Source organism: Hylobates moloch, unplaced genomic scaffold (genome assembly GCF_009828535.3).
Source record: "Hylobates moloch isolate HMO894 unplaced genomic scaffold, HMol_V3 SCAFFOLD_8, whole genome shotgun sequence".
Lineage (NCBI taxonomy): Eukaryota > Metazoa > Chordata > Mammalia > Primates > Hylobatidae > Hylobates > Hylobates moloch.
The window spans coordinates 8,668,899-8,686,970 of record NW_026652283.1 but is presented as its reverse complement, the minus strand read 5'-3'; the positions used below and the strand labels follow the sequence as shown (position 1 = coordinate 8,686,970).

Below are 18,072 nucleotides of genomic sequence, written 5' to 3'. Positions count from 1 at the left end.
GGCTCAGAAGCCTCCCACAGGTTTTTCCTTCTGCCCATAACAATCTTCGTTCCCGTTTGCTACCACAGCTCGCAACCTGCCTGCACCTCATCTTCCCAGCTGATTCCTCCTCAGCATTAATCTCTTGGCTTAAATGAAACTTTCTAATCTCCTTGACGATTCAAGTCTTCTCCTACATATTCTTTCATAATAGGCTGGGTGGACTTTAATTCTGCCTAGCAGGGTACACATCACAGAGAGAACCCTCAATATCATATTTTAGAATGAATGGATAGAGGCTGAATTAATTTGATTCTCAGGCTTTCAGTAATTAATTTGATACTCAGGCTTTTAAGCTTTTTTCTTAATTGTGTGACCTGACAAATATCAGTACCTCTGTGTGCCTCTTCAGTTTACTCATCTGCTACAAGAGCTGTCTTTCTGTTTTGAGAAGTCAGTGAGTTAATATAGCCAACAGTGCTAAGACCTCTCAGGCTCATTAAACTTTGAGCTTTGTGCCTTTTTGCAAATGTTCTAGTTTCCAAAACAATATCTTCCAGCTATTTGAGGCTCAGTTCTTTTTTTATGAACTAATAAACCAAACTTGGCACTTCAGAGATTTAAAGCAATTTTAATATTCAGTGAAATATTAAACGGACTAGGAGTACCAGCTCCAGCAATTTCAAGCTGCAAGATCTTATGGAAGCTTTAAATTTTCTGCAAGTCTCAGCATCTTTTAAAATAATATTCTAAAATTGTAATTTAAAAATTCAAGGAGTTTGTACTAGATTTCAAGTCTCCAGCCTTTGTTTGCACTTTAGAGATCATAATAAAAGTCTGCTGATGTAAATTTGCACACTGTTGCTGATAAAGGTGAAGTGAGAGAAGAGTTTTTCTGGAGCACCCCCAGCTTGCTACTTTATTTTCTTTTCTTTAAATTTTTTGGGTGGAGATGGATGAACAGGCCTTGCTTGTACCTTGCATATCAAACACACCTTTCAGAAAACCAAACACTGGGAGACTCTTAGTGCCTTTGGGTAACTTTGTTTCAGTAAAGTAAATAAATTTAGATGTAATTCAGCATTTACAAATATGAATAAAAAGTTGTTTATTGGTCTTAAGAAACTGTTCTGGAATATGGAACATTAAATTGCTTTATAGCAAGTTTATCTGTGACTCCTATGCTTGTTCACTGCTAACCTGAGTCATATGCTTGTTCACTGCTAACCTGAGTTTACTAGTAAACATGTCAGTAGTATTGCTCAGACAAGGAGGTAAATCACATTCGTTTATAATTAAATGAAATTTAGTTTCTATCCTCTAAACTTTATCATTATATTTTCATTTTCCTAGGTGATTTCAAAAGGTGTAATCATTCTTCATGGGCAACAGCAAATTGAGATCAATGAAAATGGTGAGGCCTTGAATTTTAGCATATAATTTAATACAAATAGAATGCTTTAATTGGGATGTATTTTACATTTTTCTTTAAAAGTCACAGTCCTCCCATTTTAGGACTGTTTACTGCCCCCTAAACTACCCTTGGGGAACATGTAAAGACATGTGAATAGGCACAATGCCAAATGAAAAAATAATTACTTAATTAATAGTGTATTAATTATATTCCAAACACTACCATAATGGGAAAGGGTCATTGTCCTTCCCTTTCTCTTCCAAGAAAGACAGGTAAGTATTTTTACATTCAAACAAGAAGAGATTTTTAAAAAGAAACAAAAGTAGACTGAAGTTTGACGTAATAAGAAATGTTTAACTCTTATAATTTATGGAATAGGTCATGAACTCCTCCTAGAAATGCTTTATAAATTAAATTTGGTGGGTCGGGGCAGTCTCTTTGGCAGTGGGTAGGATGGCTAGAAACTCAGTGGAGGGTTTCTGCAAGATGACAGTCAGCTATCTCACCAAAGCACTTTTTTGGTTTGAAATTTTCTTTTCACAGGGAGGAAGGGCATATTTTCCATTCCTATAGACGTTAGCCCTGAGTTAGCACCCTCAGTAGATATGCTTGTCTATAGCTTGCATCCTGGAGGAGAAATGGTCACTGATAGCACCCAATTCCGAATTGAGAAATGCTTCGAAAATCAGGTAGGTGACAAAAATGATTCTTTTTTAATTTAGGAGAAAACTAAGGAGAACTTAAGAGAGTGTTGGGTTTAAACTCCCAATTTTTCATAGAATTGCAAAATGAAAAATAAAAGAAAGGTATGGAGAAGTTAATATGTTGGATGATTGAAGAGTAGCAGGATTATAGCATTCACTTTGGATATTGTTCCAAATCCAGTTGTTCCTAATAATAATATTATTAGGTGGGTAAAGCACAGAAAGCCCTTTTAACTTATGTGTGTTTTTAAAAAAGTTAAGAATAGTCTGAAAGATGATTCTTCTCATATGGCTTGCCATCCTTTTGCCCTTTTGTTTATTTTCATTTTCAGGTCAACTTAAATTTTTCTAAAGAAAAAAGTTTACCAGGATCCAATATCGATCTTCAAGTCTCGGCTGCTTCAAACTCTCTTTGTGCTCTTTGGGCTGTAGACCAGAGTGTATTGCTACTAAGGAATTATGGTCAGCTGTCAGCACAAACTGTGAGTGATGAAAACCACCTTTGTTTACCACCAACAGTATAGTTTTATGTCTTTACCTTTGGATAAAAACAGGATACCTTAAATAAACTAAAGGAGAAAGAAACTGGCCAGAGTTCCAGGCATAACAAATATTTTAGGTTAGAAATCATGTAAAATGACTCTACTCCAATTGTACTAATTTTCTTATGGAAAAAATGAGCAACACTTTTAAAAATAAATAACAATTGCTAAAGGTCTACTATTTGACACTTGCTTTACTGAGTATTCCCGTATCTATTATTTAATTTTATTCTCATATTAATCAACCCTATAGAACTAATACAGTATTCCCATTTTGATTAATGTCTAATCTTAGGCTCAGGGAGATTTGGTAAATTAACCGAGAACATTCTCTAACAACGTCCTTGAATGAGTCCTCAAAGAGTATTGAGCAGTGCCTTTATCTGGAGTGTATTAAAATCCAGTTGAGCCTCATGGACTTTTTGTTAGTTTTAATGTGATTTAGCCAGCAATTATTTAACTGATTAAATAGTATTTCAAAGTTTTTACAGATCTAAGATCCTATACTTTCTCAATATGTGTTTATTTGTTATAGGTATGATGACGGTTCTACATAGGATATTCATAGGATTATATAGGTTATTTATATACTGCTTGTGGGGAAAAATGAATTGTTTTCTATAAAAAAATACAATTGATTCTTTTCTACCGTCTAGGTGTATAGTCAGCTATATTCCAGGGAACTATATGGCTATTATTTCAGAGGACTTAACTTAGAAGATGGCCTTAAAATGCCGTGTCTTAAAGATGAACATATCCTTTACAATGGAATTTATTACACACCTGCATGGGCTGACTTTGGAAAAGATGGCTATGACCTTGTGAAGGTAAGGCAACTAAGTCTTAAAATGGTGAATATATGTGACAATATATAAATAAATAGAAATATTCATGGTGTGGGTTTTTAATCTCAGAATTCTTAGAGTACAAATTTACAATTAGTACTAATGTCTGAGAAATAATATCTCAAAGAATGTTGTAATAGCCAAAAGACTTAATAAAGTTCTTATTATATTATAGTTATAATTATATAATAGTTATAATATAAAGTTATAGTTATTCTATATAGTTATAATAAATTATAAAGTTATAATATTTTTTAAAGTTGTATTAATATAATTTTATTTAAAAGTTATAATTATAAAGTTATAAGGTTATTATAATGTTATAATAAGGTTAAGTTATAAGGTTATTAGAACTTCAGTATAAAACTATAATAATATTTTAAATAACTAATAATATTATAATATTATGAAAAGAACTAATATGTGAGGGAATTATCAGCTTTCCTGACATAATGTTATGTACATTATATACTAGTGTCTAATATAAATCCCCATTTTGCTCCTACGTCTACCCTCGAATTGATTTCTACTATCTTAAAGTATTCTACTGTATTTAAAGTGTTTATAAGTGAGATACTATCGCTAGTTCAACAAAAATGCCAAATTCAAAGTAGTGAAAGTACAGTGGGGTATGATATGAGATGTCTTTTTTTATCCTTTCTTATTTAAAGGTTTTCATCAACAGCTCTTAATTATGAAAATAGAGCAAAAGCCATTAGAATTAGAGAAACCAAGGAACTCAAAGACATGAAATTTAGGAAATGTCAGTGAAGTATCCCTAAATATATGACAATTAGAGATGGAGAAATAAATAAGTGGAAATTGAAAATATACATAGAACAAAAAAACAATCCAGACTGCTAGTCTATGTTGTTATGTGATCTAAAATTGATTTTATCTTGAAAGGCAATGGGATTAAAGATTTTTACCAACTCTCACCTCCGGAAACCAGTATTGTGCAAGGATTCTAACCATCTTGACCATACTGATTACATATCCTCAGGTAAGTCACAGTCTGATGTGACGGGCAGGTGACAGGTTATAATCTCTTAATGCTTTTAAACTGATTGGGAAAAGAGGGGAGGTGATTATTTTCTTTTGCTTTGTCTTTTAATTCATTTAATGTAGCTGTCGTATCAGATGTTAGAAATACAGTGAGAATAATGCAGGTAAATCTTTATACTCATGAAGTTTACATTGAATTTGGGATGCAGACAATATACAAATGACTGCATATTGTCATTTGTATATTTCTTGTGTTGCTGTAAAGAAATACTCGAGGCTGGGTAATTTACAAAGAAAATAGGGGCCAGGTGCGGTGGCTCATGCCTGTAATCCCAGCACTTTGGGAGGCTGAGGGAGGCAGATCATCTGAGGTCAGGAGTTCGAGACCAGCCTGGCCAACATGGTGAAACCCTGTTTCTACTAAAAATACAAAAAATTAGCCAGGTGTGGTGGTGCACCCCTCTAATCCCAGCTACTCGGGAGGCTGAGGCAGAAGAATCGCTTGAATCCAGGAGGCAGAAGTTGCAGTGAGCCAAGATTGTGCCATTGCACTCCAGCTTGGGCAACAAGAGTGAAACTCCGTTTCAAAAAAAAAAAAAAGGAAAGAAAGAAAGAAAATAGGTTAAATTGGCTCACAGTTTTGCAGGCTGTACAGCAAACATGGTGCTGGCATCTGCTCGGTTTCTGGGGAGGCCTCAGAAAACTTACAGTCATGGTGAAAGACAAGGGGGAGCAAGTGTCTCATGTGGCCAATATGGGAGCAAGAAGAGGAGAGGCGTCACACCCTTTTAAACAATCAGATCTCACAAGAAGTCACTCACCATTGCAAGAACAGCACCAAGCAATGAAGGATCTGCCCCCATGACCCAAACACTTCCTGCCAGGCCCCACCTCCAACACTGGGGATAACATTTCAACCTGAGATTTGAGGGGACAAATATTCAAACTATATCAATGGCATAATTTCAGATGGTATTAAGTGCTCTGATAGTTAATCTTTCCTGAATTATTGCTACATACCAAGCAACATTCTAAGCATTTTACAAATGTCAACCCATTTATTCATCACAGTCTATAGGTTAGAAGCTATTATCTGCAATTTATCAATGAGAAAAATGAAGCTTAGGCAGGTTAAGTAACTTGTCCAATGCAACAGATGCTAAATAACAGAGATGGGATTATAATCCAGACATTCTGATCCCAAAGTCCATGTTTCTCTATCGTGAGTTACTGTCTCTCAAAGAACTACTATAAGGAAAATAAAACAAGATAAAGGAAAACAACAGAACATCAGGATGCTATTTTAAATAAGATAGTCAGAGAAAACCTCTATGAAGAAGTGACCTTCAATCAGAAACCTGATCAAAGACTGTACAGAAAAGCCCGGTAATATTTAAAAATAGGCAAAAAATATAAAGACATGATACAAAAAAGGGGAAACAGATAAGAACGGTATGGAGAAATATTTAACCTCATTAATAATCAGAAAAAATTTTAAATGAACATCAAGAAGCTGGTTAACACATCTGCCAATGGTGAAAAGAAAGAAAATTCAAATGGTAATTGTTATTCAAACAAGGCAAACGGGTGCACTGTATCTACTACTGGTGGGATTATAAGGTGGTAGAGACAATGTGTGGGGTCTCATAGTACTTAAATTAATAGGCATATACCTTCAAACACAGCAGTTAAACTTCTTGGCATAAACACCAAGGCCTACAACTCAAGTCCATGTGAGGAGATGCATGCTATGTAATATTTGGTGCATTCTTGGTTGTACCAGCATGGAATGGAGATAACCTAGGTGACCATAACTAAAGGGATGGATTAAGTAATATGTGGTAAATACAGGCTATGGAATATTGGGAAGCACTAAGAAATAACATAAGTAAATTTTAAGAAGGAAGTTTTAAGTGGGAAAAGTAAGAAACATAGTAATATCTAAATTATAAAATTATTTATATGAGTTTAAAATAAACATACTAAGCAAAGTTACATGTTGATGAAAAATGTGTACAGATCCGGCATATATACAAAATACATTAGAGTGCTAGAAAATGGAGGGGAGGGATGCTTCAGGAAGAGGGCAGCAAATAATATTTAAATATTATATGTATTATATATTTGCATATATAATATATTAAATTTTATGTATATTATATAAGATATATTAAATAAAATATATTTTATGTAATAAAATACATTTTATATTATATATTTTAAATATATTATATAATATATAATACGTATTATACATTTGTTTATTGATAAATATAAAGATAGGTGAAAATTAGGAAAAACAAATCAACACAGATCATCGTCTGTGTACAAGGTTATTCCTAAAACCAGCAAATAACTAATAGCTTTCGCTAGCACTGATTTGCAGTAGTCCTGAACAAATCCAATAGGCCAATATTAAGTGCTGAAACTGTGCAGCCCAATTGTGATTGAGACCAGAAATATACCATTATACCTCTACACATGAATGGGGGCTGGAACTGTGGAATGGCTGCAAGCCCACAGACAAAACTGGAAATAAAGAATCATAAGGCTGTTGCAATTTAAAGTTTACCCATGCAACCTCCTATTGAATAAGTTCTCACATTGAAGCCTTATAGACCTCTAAGCAATATTTATACTTTGAAAGACTATGAAAGATGGTACACGAACAGTAACCCAAGGAATTTACATTGGAGGCTAAACGGGAAACTGAGTAATAAGAAAAATAAATTAAAATGAGCATTGTATTGAGATATTCAGATGAAGTGGGAATTGGTGGTAGAGGTCAAAGGGAAAGTTGATTTTATTTTTAATCTTTTAATTATTTTATAGGATAGTGTATTTTCATATTACTTGTGTAATGTATTTTTAGGTACAATATAACAAAATATCACTGATAGATTATTTCAGGGATGAATAATTTATAATATCTTAATTTTTAATAAACATCTGTGAAATATTCATATATTATTCACCAAATGTAAGACATACCTAAATAGACTCTTAAAGCTTTGTCAAAGATTATTATGACGATTGAATGAGTTTATATATGTAAAAGGCATTTTTGATCATGACTGAGAAATAGCAATAAATCAATAAATGTTGGCTGCTATTATTATTAAATCTTGTCCTCAGAACATAACTTCATTTGCTAAGAAGTTAAATCTGACTTTTTAGATATGAAATAGCTAATTATTTTTTATGTTGCTTTGCCTTTCTCCAGATAAAATTTTACTTTTTTATTTTAAAGTTTCATTTTATTTTTAATTGGTAGATAACTGTATATGAGTTATAATGTGATGTTTCAATACATTTATGTATTGTGAAATGATCACATCATGCTAATTAGCATTTCCATTAGTTCAAATACTTATAATTTTTTTGTAGTGATAACATTCTTATAGATATTTCTTTATATTCATATAGAGGCTTATACAATTTCAGACAGCAAGAGTGAATTTTATGGTGAAACTCTGAGAAAATCATTTCCTGAAACTTGGGTTTGGAATCTTATTACAACTAAGTGAGTATTTTTATTGTGTTTTTCTTCATTTAATTTTTCTTTTTGTCTGAGTGAAAGACAATATTCATATTTGCCAGCCTTACGGAAATAAATATGTGCCCAAGACTGAAAACTAAGAGAGTGTCAAAAATTCTGCAGAGCCTGTGATAGGATTCTAACTTCTCTTTTTTCTTCCTTTCACTTTCTCCTTTTATTTTTTCCGTATTTCTTTTTCTTACTCTATTATGTGTTATCATTTATTTTTTAAAAGAACTTGGGTGTTGTTGGAAGGAAAGTTGTATGGGAGACTATAAAGCAGACTGAAATTTTTGTTGTATGACATGATGAACATAATATTCAGCAAATCCATATGGAGGTAAGGGAGAAAGGAGAAAGAGGAGAAAAGAAAATGTAAAAGAGGAAGAAAAAAGGAAATAAGAGGAGGAAGAAGAGGAGGAAAGGAGGTTGGAAAAAATAAAGTTCCAAGTAGGTGCCATAAAAATTTCAAGTATAAGGCTAATGTGCACACTTTAAACTTAAAAACTGTATTATATGGCTCAAGTTTCTATACTTATCAGTAAAGTTGGATAAATGTGATAGCAATGACTTATAAGTAAACTAAAGTTAGGCAAATTGCTAATTTAGATATTCTGAGTAAATTAAATGAGTCATTAATTCATGTCTCCTGCTCACTCAAACATTTCCAAATATTTTGGTGTTAAAGACCACGCATAGTGTCTACTGATAACGAAAGACAGAAATGCACAGAGATGAAAGTATCTTTCTCAGTGTTTCATAAGAAAGTAAAAGATTAATGCCCATGTCGAGTATTTTAATAGTTCATAATTTTTCAGGGTTTATAAGAAAAGACATAGAACTGTAAAATTTAAAATAAAATTAAAAGATGAGATCTCAAAATTAAGAAACAGTAGAGTCAAAGATGACTCAAAGGTAAGGAAAGCTAATGCACTGGACGCAAAAGCTTAGTGTTGAGCTTCTTTACAGATAAGGTATAATATGGAGCACAACAGAGGAAGGATGGGATAAAAAAAAAGAGAATTTGCCTATTGTAGTTGAGCAGACCATCGAACCATCAAAAGAAGAAATGTAAAGTTCTAAGGAAGTGGAGTGATCTAATTATACATGTGTTATATGGTGACAGCTTCTCTCTGAATCTGTATGCTGTCTCTTTTATTAGCTCCTCAGGTGCAGCCAACCTTAGGCTTACTGTTCCGGATACCATTACACAATGGAAGGCCAGTGGATTCTGCATGAATGACAAAGCTGGATTTGGCCTCTCCCCAACTGTCTCCATGACAGCTTTTCAGCCCTTCTTTGTGGATCTCACTTTGCCCTATTCGGTGGTTCGAGGAGAAGCATTCACTCTGAAGGCCAATGTCTTCAACTATCTGAAGAGGTGTATTCAGGTACCAGCTCTTCTTAGTAAATAGCAAGTTCTTCCCTATGTAAATTATCTTCAAATATCAGTTGCCTGATGATAAGAACTTGGTAAGAACTTGTCTTTCCTTCCCAAGTTTTTAAAAAACATTAACAAGCTCTAGCAACCACTACATGTGGGGTATAGATGTATAAATTATTATATCTAGGTGGCTGGCTGAACATAAAAGAACTTAAGACAAGCTCTATGGTGTAAGCTACTTTTTATTATTGTGTGTGAGGGGAGGGTGGGTGGAAATGATTGGATGAAGAGATCCCTAGAACTTTTGATTCTTTAACATATTCAATAATTTTATGTATAAGACCCTTTTGAAGCCAAAGGAGTTGTGAATAATTGCACTGGATATTATCAAATTAGATTTTAAGTTTGTTTACCTTTCACCTTTGGGGTACATGAGGACATGCAAAATATGTGACAGCTTAGGGGTTTCATAGGCTCTTGAGAGCTGAGCAATAGCTATGGAAAAAAAACCGCAGCAATTTCACCGTAGAAAAAACACAAACATTTCTATGTGGATTTATTTCTTGGCTTTTGCACTGTCTAGTTCTGTCGCTTTGAACAAGGTAGTAACCTCCATCAGCCTCAGTGTATCTGGTGTAAAATGCTGTTAGTAATACATATTTGGCTGGGTCCTTAATGATAATTGAATGAGGTAATGTAAACCACAAGCCTTACACAATACACTGCAAATAATAGGCATTCACGTTTGTTTCCCATCTCTTTAACTTTTACCAAAATAACAAATTTCAACTAGATCTATAATAATAACGTGGCCTTTGATTGTTGCATTAGCTCATCTCTTTCAATGGTTTTCAATATGGTATGATCCCCAAACCCAACCTTTTGTTGACATCCAATTATTTGGTGAGCATCAGTAGAGAGTAGTGACAAAATGACATACCCAAAGTGCCAAGTAATAGACCTAATCAACATATTTTACTTTAAGTGATATTGTTTACTTAAAAAAAAAATCAAGCAGGCAGAACTATTCAGTTTATTAGGAAGCTATTTTTTAGGAAAAAATAAAAATACGTTTTTCATATTCAGGAAAGTTTGTTTTTGCTTCCTTGTTAGTCAAGTTTTATTTGTGAGCCTGAGTTGTGATGCAGTCTTCTAGATGCTTTGTATCTGTTATTTGCCATAGCACATACTACTGTGAACTATAGATGACAATGGCCTCAATTTACAGAAAAGAAAAAGCAAACAGGCTCTCAAGAGCTTATGATAACTTGGCCAACCCAAATTGGTCAAAACATCTGCTTATTCCGCTGTAGTTCTGTAAAGTAATGCATTATTATATAAGACCTAAGTACTGGTTTTTCAGAGTAATTAGTCACTAAGTGCTAAAGATCAAATTATAACTCTGTAGCAAAACTTTGAAGGTCACATGGTTTGGAAACCATTCTTTCCACAGCAGAAAATTATGAAAGGTGGGGAACTTCTTATCTAACTTCTCAGACATACATGACTATGCTATGTTTATGTATGGAAAAGATGAAATACTTTTTCTCTCTCTTTCCTTATCTGGCCCTCATAGGTTAATACTGTACTGAAAGCATCTAGTGTTTACCAAGCCAGACTTCTCTCAACTGAACATGAAAATATTTGTATATGTGGCAATGAGAAAAAATCCTTTACTTGGCTGGTTACCCCCCAAACACTGGGTAAGACTTGCAGTTATTATATGTTTTTACATCCCTTTGTAAATCCCCCTAAGAGCTCATGTTGGACTATTTCTCTATGATAGGCAATTTACCCATTACTTACCACCACCACTTATCCATTCTTCCATTCCTTATGACAGTACTTCTATTTCACAACCCAAGACCAATATGCCTGGGGACAGGGGTGGGGAGTTGGAATCAAGTCTTGACTTTAAGAGTTTTTATTTTCCAGGTCATATTTTATTCTCTCCCCGGTTAAATTTCAATTATTTTAACAATTTACCTCAACATAGAGTTCAAAATGATTTCTGCCTCCTTGTATCTTCATTCAAATAACTGCCATTTACATTTTCTGCCACTTAAGGTACAGTCAACCTCACTGTCACTGCTGAAACTCTGCAAAATAGTGGCTGCAGGAATGGGTCATCCACAGCTCCAGACATTGGCTGGAGGGATACACTGATCAAACCCTTGCTGGTAGAGGTATGACCTCAGAGTAAAACTTATGGGCCTTGAGGAAAACAATCTGTCTGTATTTCAAATTTATCTCCATTAAGAAGTTTAAAGTACAGCTTTCAGAGCCCATGGAAAGAGGAGTGAATCACTTATCCAAAGATAACACAATATTTCAATCAAATATTTGGAAAAGAAGGCCAGAGACAGACATTTCATCCACTTATGCAAATAATATTTAAAATCAACTGTATAATATTCTTGAAATAGAGGGAAAGAATTTTGGAGCTTGGAAGATCTTTATGAAAATCCTTGATTTTCATTTTAGTAACAGAGCTTATTGTGTAGCATGCAAAATTACATGGTTCATTTCCGCATTATCTTGGGTTTAATAATTCATAGATTTATGAATGGAATAAATTTTGAAGGTGATTTGTTCTATTTAGACATTATTATTAATTTATGAATATGCTGAATATTCAGAATATTGTTGATATGTGAAATTAATCATGACTACTTCCTTTTCTTCTTCCAACAATTAGCCTGAAGGTATTGAAAAGGAGATGACACAGGGCTCACTTATTTGTACAAATGGCAAGTAGACACTTTTACGTGGTTTTGCTGATATGGCAATATTGAATGAAACTTTTATTTGTCTTTGTTTTAGAATAAAGGGTTTTATTATTTACCTTCTCAGAACATAGCTACTGGGGAAGATTAAATTACTTTCAAGTAATAAAACTTAATAATTCCACAAGCCAAAGCAAATTTTAAACTTTTAGTTCTTCCATATTGACTGTTCCCTAGTTCAGAAATTCAAGTATCCTTGACTTTAACCCTTATCTCTACCATTTAATTTCTCCCCATCCAACCCTTAATTTTGTCATTAAAAGGATGCAAGGCTGGTACAACATACGCAAATCAATAAACGTAATCCAGCATATAAACAGAACCAAAGACAAAAACCACATGATTATCTCAATAAATGCAGAAAAGGCCTTTGACAAAATTCAACAGCCCTTCGTGCCAAACACTCTCAATAAATTAGGTATTGATGGGACGTATCTCAAAATAATAAGAGCTATTTATGACAAACCCACAGCCAATATCATACTGAACGGGAAAAAACTGGAAGCATTCCCTTTGAAAACTGGCACAAGACAGGGATGCCCTCTCTCACCACTCCTATTCAACATAGTGTTGGAAGTTCTGGCCAGGGCAATCAGGCAGGAGAAAGAAAGAAAGGGTATTCAATTAGGAAAACAGGAAGTCAAATTGTCCCTGTTTGCAGATGACATGATTGTATATCTAGAAAACCCCACTGTCTCAGCCCAAAATCTCCTTAAGCTGATAAGCAACTTTAGGAAAGTCTCAGGATACAAAATCAATGTGCAAAAATCACGGCCGGGCGCGGTGGCTCACGCTTATAATCCCAGCACTTTGGGAGGCCGAGGCGGGCGGATCACGAGGTCAGGAGATCAAGACCACACTGAAACCCCGTCTCTACTAAAAATACAAAAAAAATTAGCCAGCCGTGGTGGCGGGCGCCTGTAGTCTCAGCTACCAGAGAGGCTGAGGCAGGAGAATGGCGTGACCCCCGGGAGGCGGAGCTTGCAGTGAGCCGAGATTGTGCCACTGCACTCCAGCCTGGGTGACAGAGCGAGACTCCGTCTCAAAAAAAAAAAAAAAAAAAAAAAAAAAAATCACAAGCATTCTTATACACCAATAACAGACAAACAGAGAGCAAAATAATGAGTGAACTCCCATTCACAATTGCTTCAAAGAGAATAAAATACCTAGGAATCCAACTTACAAGGGATGTGAAGGACCTCTTCAAGCAAAACTATAAACCATTGCTCAACAAAATAAAAGAGGATACAAACAAATGGAAGAGCATTCCATGCTCATGGATAGGAAGAATCAATATCGTGAAAATGGCCATACTGCCCAAGGTAATTTATAGATTCAATGCCATCCCCATCAAGCTACCAATGACTTTCTTCATAGAATTGGAAAAAACTACTTTAAAGTTCATATGGAACCAAAAAAGAAGTCAATCCTAAGCCAAGTCAATCCTAAGCCAAAAGAACAAAGCTGGAGGCATCATGCTACCTGACTTCAAACTATACTACGAGGCTACAGTAACCAAAACAGCATGGTACTGGTACCAAAACAGAGATACAGACCAGTGGAACAGAACAGAGCCCTCAGAAATAATACCACACATCTACAACTATCTGATCTTTGACAAACCTGACAAAAACAAGAAATGAGGAAAGGATTCCCTATTTAACAAATGGTGCTGGGAAAACTGGCTAGCCATATGCAGAAAGCTGAAACTGGATCCCTTCCTTACACCTTATACAAAAACTAATTCAAGATGGATTAAAGACTTAAATGTTAGACCTAAAACCATAAAAGCCCTAGAAGAAAACCTAGGCAATACCATTCAGGACATAGGCATGGGCAAGGACTTTATGTCTAAAACACCAAAAGCAATGGTAACAAAAGCCAAAATTGACAAATGGGATCTGATTAAACTAAAGAGCTTCTGCACAGCAAAAGAAACTACCATCAGCGTGAACAGGCAACCTACAGAATGGGAGAAAATTTTTGCAATCTACTCATCTGACAAAGCGCTAATATCCAGAATCTACAAAGAACTTAAACAAATTTACAAGAAAAAACAAACAACCCCATCAACAAGTGGGTGAAGGATATGAACAGACACTTCTCAAAAGAAGACATTTATGCAGCCAACAGACACAGAAAAAATGCTTATCATCACTGGCCATCAGAGAAATGCAAATCAAAACCGCAATGAGATACCATCTCACACCAGTTAGAATGGCCATCATTAAAAAGTCAGGAAACAACAGGTGCTGGAGAGGATGTGGAGAAATAGGAACACTTTTACACTGTTGGTGGGACTGTAAACTAGTTCAACGATTGTGGAAGACAGTGTGGCGATTCCTCAGGGATCTAGAACTAGAAATACCATTTGACCCAGCCATCCCATTACTGGGTATATACCCAAAGGATTACAAATCATGCTGCTATAAAGACACATGCACTCATATGTTTATTGCGGCACTATTCACAATAACAAAGACTTGGAACCAACCCAAATATCCAACAACGATAGACTGGATTAAGAAAATGTGGCACATATACACCATGAAATACTATGCAGCCATAAAAAATGATGAGTTCATGTCCTTTGTAGGGACATGGATGAAGCTGGAAACCATCATTCTGAGCAAACCATCACAAGGACAAAAAACCAAACACCGCATGTTCTCACTCATAGGTGGGAATTGAACAAGGAGAACACTTGGACACAGGAAGGGGAACATCACATACCGGGGCCTGTTGTAGGGTAGGGGGAGGGGAGGGATAGCATTAGGAGATATACCTAATGTAACTGATGAGTTAATGGGTGCAGCACACCAACATGGCACATGTATACATATGTAACAAACCTGCACGTTGTGCACATGTACCCTAGAATTTAAAGTGTAATAAAATATATATATAAAATAATAATAATAATAGTAATAATAATAATAAGTATGACTCTAAAAGTTCTGTCAAAAGACCCCAACCAGGAAAGAATTTTCTCTATGTAATGTATTTAGGTACATTTCTCTACCTAATGTATTTAGGCACATATTCTATATGTACCTAAATACATTAGGGTCATTTCCAGGGCTTTCTCTTATCCTCCCACCTCTGAGCCAAATTCTGACAAGTCTTTTTTTTCTGATCACCACATCTTCTGAAGTCCATTACCTATCTGGGGCTTTGTCTCACATCTATTGTCTAAAAATATTTGTTTCCAACACTGCAACAATTAATTGCTCTATAAATAGTACCAGACTGCAACTGGATTGCTTTCTATTATCTAACTGATTTTGCTTTTGCCACCATTTATTTGTTTGTTTGAATGTTAGAAATATTAGAGGCCCCTAGAGTTAAGAGAAGCCAGAGATCTCCTTTTATATTCCAATATTTTGTCACCTTAAGGAGCATACTCAGATAGTGGAGTATTTTAATACGAGTATGAAAATTACATTGAACCCAGTTCAAAAAGCCTGGGTTCAGATTCAGGGTTTTATTACTTACAATTAGGTGATGTTCCAAATTTATTTTCTTTTGGCCTAAGCATACTCTTCTATTCTAATGTGGGAAAAGCATCTGCTCTATTATCCTATAAGTTGTTTTGTGAAAATCCAATTAAATAATATGTACAAAAGTAAATTGGAATATACTTACCAAAGTTAAGGTTTCATTATATGTTAAATTGGAACTGATTGTGAAGAGTTTAAGTGAATATGATTAGTTATAATTATAGGAATCTCTTTGACCTTTTTTTCTGATTATTTTAGAATCTGGAATAGCCAATAAGTAGACATTAAAATCAAGAAGATAAATTATATTCAAAGTCAAAATCGTGGTTTTTTAAAATAAATGAGAGATCTGAATTAATAATTTCACTTTACTGTTTTCTAGGGTCCACAGTATCTCAACCAGTAGTGCTAACTTTACCAGATAATCTTGTAAAAGATTCACCTAGAGCTTATTGGTCTGTCCTTGGTAAGTCTGCAAAGCAGTATAATACATAGGCTCGGAAAGAAGAGAAAAATTATACCTATTTCTGCCATGGTTCTGTTTTGTCATCTGCTTTAGACTCCATTTCTATCCTAAGAATTTTATAATTGAGGTTGTTATATATGACTAAGTACTCAACCACACCAAGAAATGAAGTGTCAGAGACTCCAAAGCACACACTCACTTTCCTTTCTTAAAGGCCATTTGATGTGACACATAAAGCATTTCTGGCTCATGTCTCATTTAAGGCTATCTCAGTAAGGAAAAACTTTGATGTTTTCTCACGAACGAGTGATTTTTAGAGCACAGCATGCTGAACTGGTTAACATCGATATTTTACTCCTTTTGCACTGAAATTACAACACTCAGGTGGGAGTTAACAGCATTCCACACAAAGGCAGTGGTCCCTGTGGGACAGTGAACAGAGCCGGGCAACGCGTCCTACTCGTAACTTACATGCCCTATGAACCTAGAACCCCAGTAACATGCCAACAACTGGAAAAGCTTAAGGGTAATAAGAACAATTGTAAGACGTGTTTAGACATAGAAACATAAAATGTATGCCAAAATTAAGTAGAATATATTCCTGTCATTGTTCCCTTGTTAAAAAGGGAAAATTGCTTTCTTGCTCCTTCCAGATTTCAAAGATAGTTACCTCCATGATTTATTTCTATCATTTTTTAAAACACATCTGGACTGTTTAGCCCCTACCTTCTAGTCATCATCTATATACAGCCCAGATTAAAGACTTAAGATGGACATCTAAAGAATATCATACAGTGGAAGGAATTCTGCCCTCCATGTGGCATTATGGTTATATCTTGCATTGTTGCAGTAGAAGTATAGACCAGAAAAATACTCATGACGGAGGGGAAGAACACTCATCTTATATCAAGAACATCTTCCAGGCCGGGCGTGGTGGCTCACGCCTGTAATCCCAGCACTTTGGAAGGCCGCGGCTGGCGGATCACGAGGTCAGGAGATCGAGACCATCCTGGCTAACACGGTGAAACCCTGTCTCTACTAAAAATACAAAAAATTAGCCGGGCGAGGTGGTGGGCGCCTGTAGTCCCAGCTACGCGGGAGGCTGAGGCAGGAGAATGGCGTGAACCCCAGGGGGCGGAGCCTGCAGTGAGCCGAGATCGCGCCACTGCACTCCAGCCTGGGTGAAAGAGCGAGACTGTCTCAAAAAAAAAAAAAAAGAACATCTTCCAGTATCAAACTAAAGAAGACCTGCGCTTACTTAAGCTTTTGGCTTTGAGCAAATAAGTCTCATTACCAAAATGATGTCCAACAAATAGAAGTCACAGACGCTGTACCATTATATCCAGCACCATCATTCTAAACCCTTCTTATTTTTAGGCTATCTTAATAGCAAATGGCTCAATTTCCATCTATTTAATGAGCCATTGAATTCAATTTGCTAGTTAGTATTTTGTTGAGGATTTTTGGGGTTTATATTCATCAGGGATCTTGGTCTGTAGTTTTCTATTCTTGTAATATCCTTGTCTGGTTTTGGTATCAGGGTAATACTAGACTTGTAAAATGAATTTGGAAGTATTACTTCCACTTTGATTTTTTAGAAGAGTCTAGTAAGAATTGATATTAGTTCTTTAAATATTTGGGAGAATTCAACAGGGAAGCCATCCAGTCCAGGACTTTTATTTGATGGGAGACCTTTGATTATTGATTAAATCTCCTTACTCACTATTAGTCTGCTCAGATTTTCTGTTTATAATTCAGTCTTAGTAGGTTATGTGTGTGTAGGAAAGTATCTACTTCTTCTAGATTATCAGTTTGTTGGCATATAATCGTTCATAGTAGTTTTATATGATCCTTTGTATTCCTATGGTATAAGTTCTAATATCTCATCCTTCATTTATGGTCCTATTTA

The 18,072-nt window shown here is 35.1% G+C and overlaps 1 protein-coding gene across 1 annotated transcript in view; it reads left to right on the top strand.

Moving 5' to 3' along the window:
* The window catches only part of LOC116472180 (ovostatin-like), a 73,892-nt gene that overhangs the window by 48,720 nt on the left and 7,100 nt on the right, over positions 1–18,072 (top strand). The window contains exons 13-23 of the mRNA XM_058442089.1: positions 1,333–1,393; positions 1,937–2,082; positions 2,430–2,579; positions 3,296–3,466; positions 4,391–4,487; positions 7,916–8,012; positions 9,190–9,418; positions 10,988–11,114; positions 11,479–11,597; positions 12,110–12,161; positions 16,080–16,163. Coding sequence (XP_058298072.1) covers positions 1,333–1,393; positions 1,937–2,082; positions 2,430–2,579; positions 3,296–3,466; positions 4,391–4,487; positions 7,916–8,012; positions 9,190–9,418; positions 10,988–11,114; positions 11,479–11,597; positions 12,110–12,161; positions 16,080–16,163 — 1,333 coding nt within the window. The remainder of the gene's footprint in view (positions 1–1,332; positions 1,394–1,936; positions 2,083–2,429; positions 2,580–3,295; positions 3,467–4,390; positions 4,488–7,915; positions 8,013–9,189; positions 9,419–10,987; positions 11,115–11,478; positions 11,598–12,109; positions 12,162–16,079; positions 16,164–18,072) is intronic.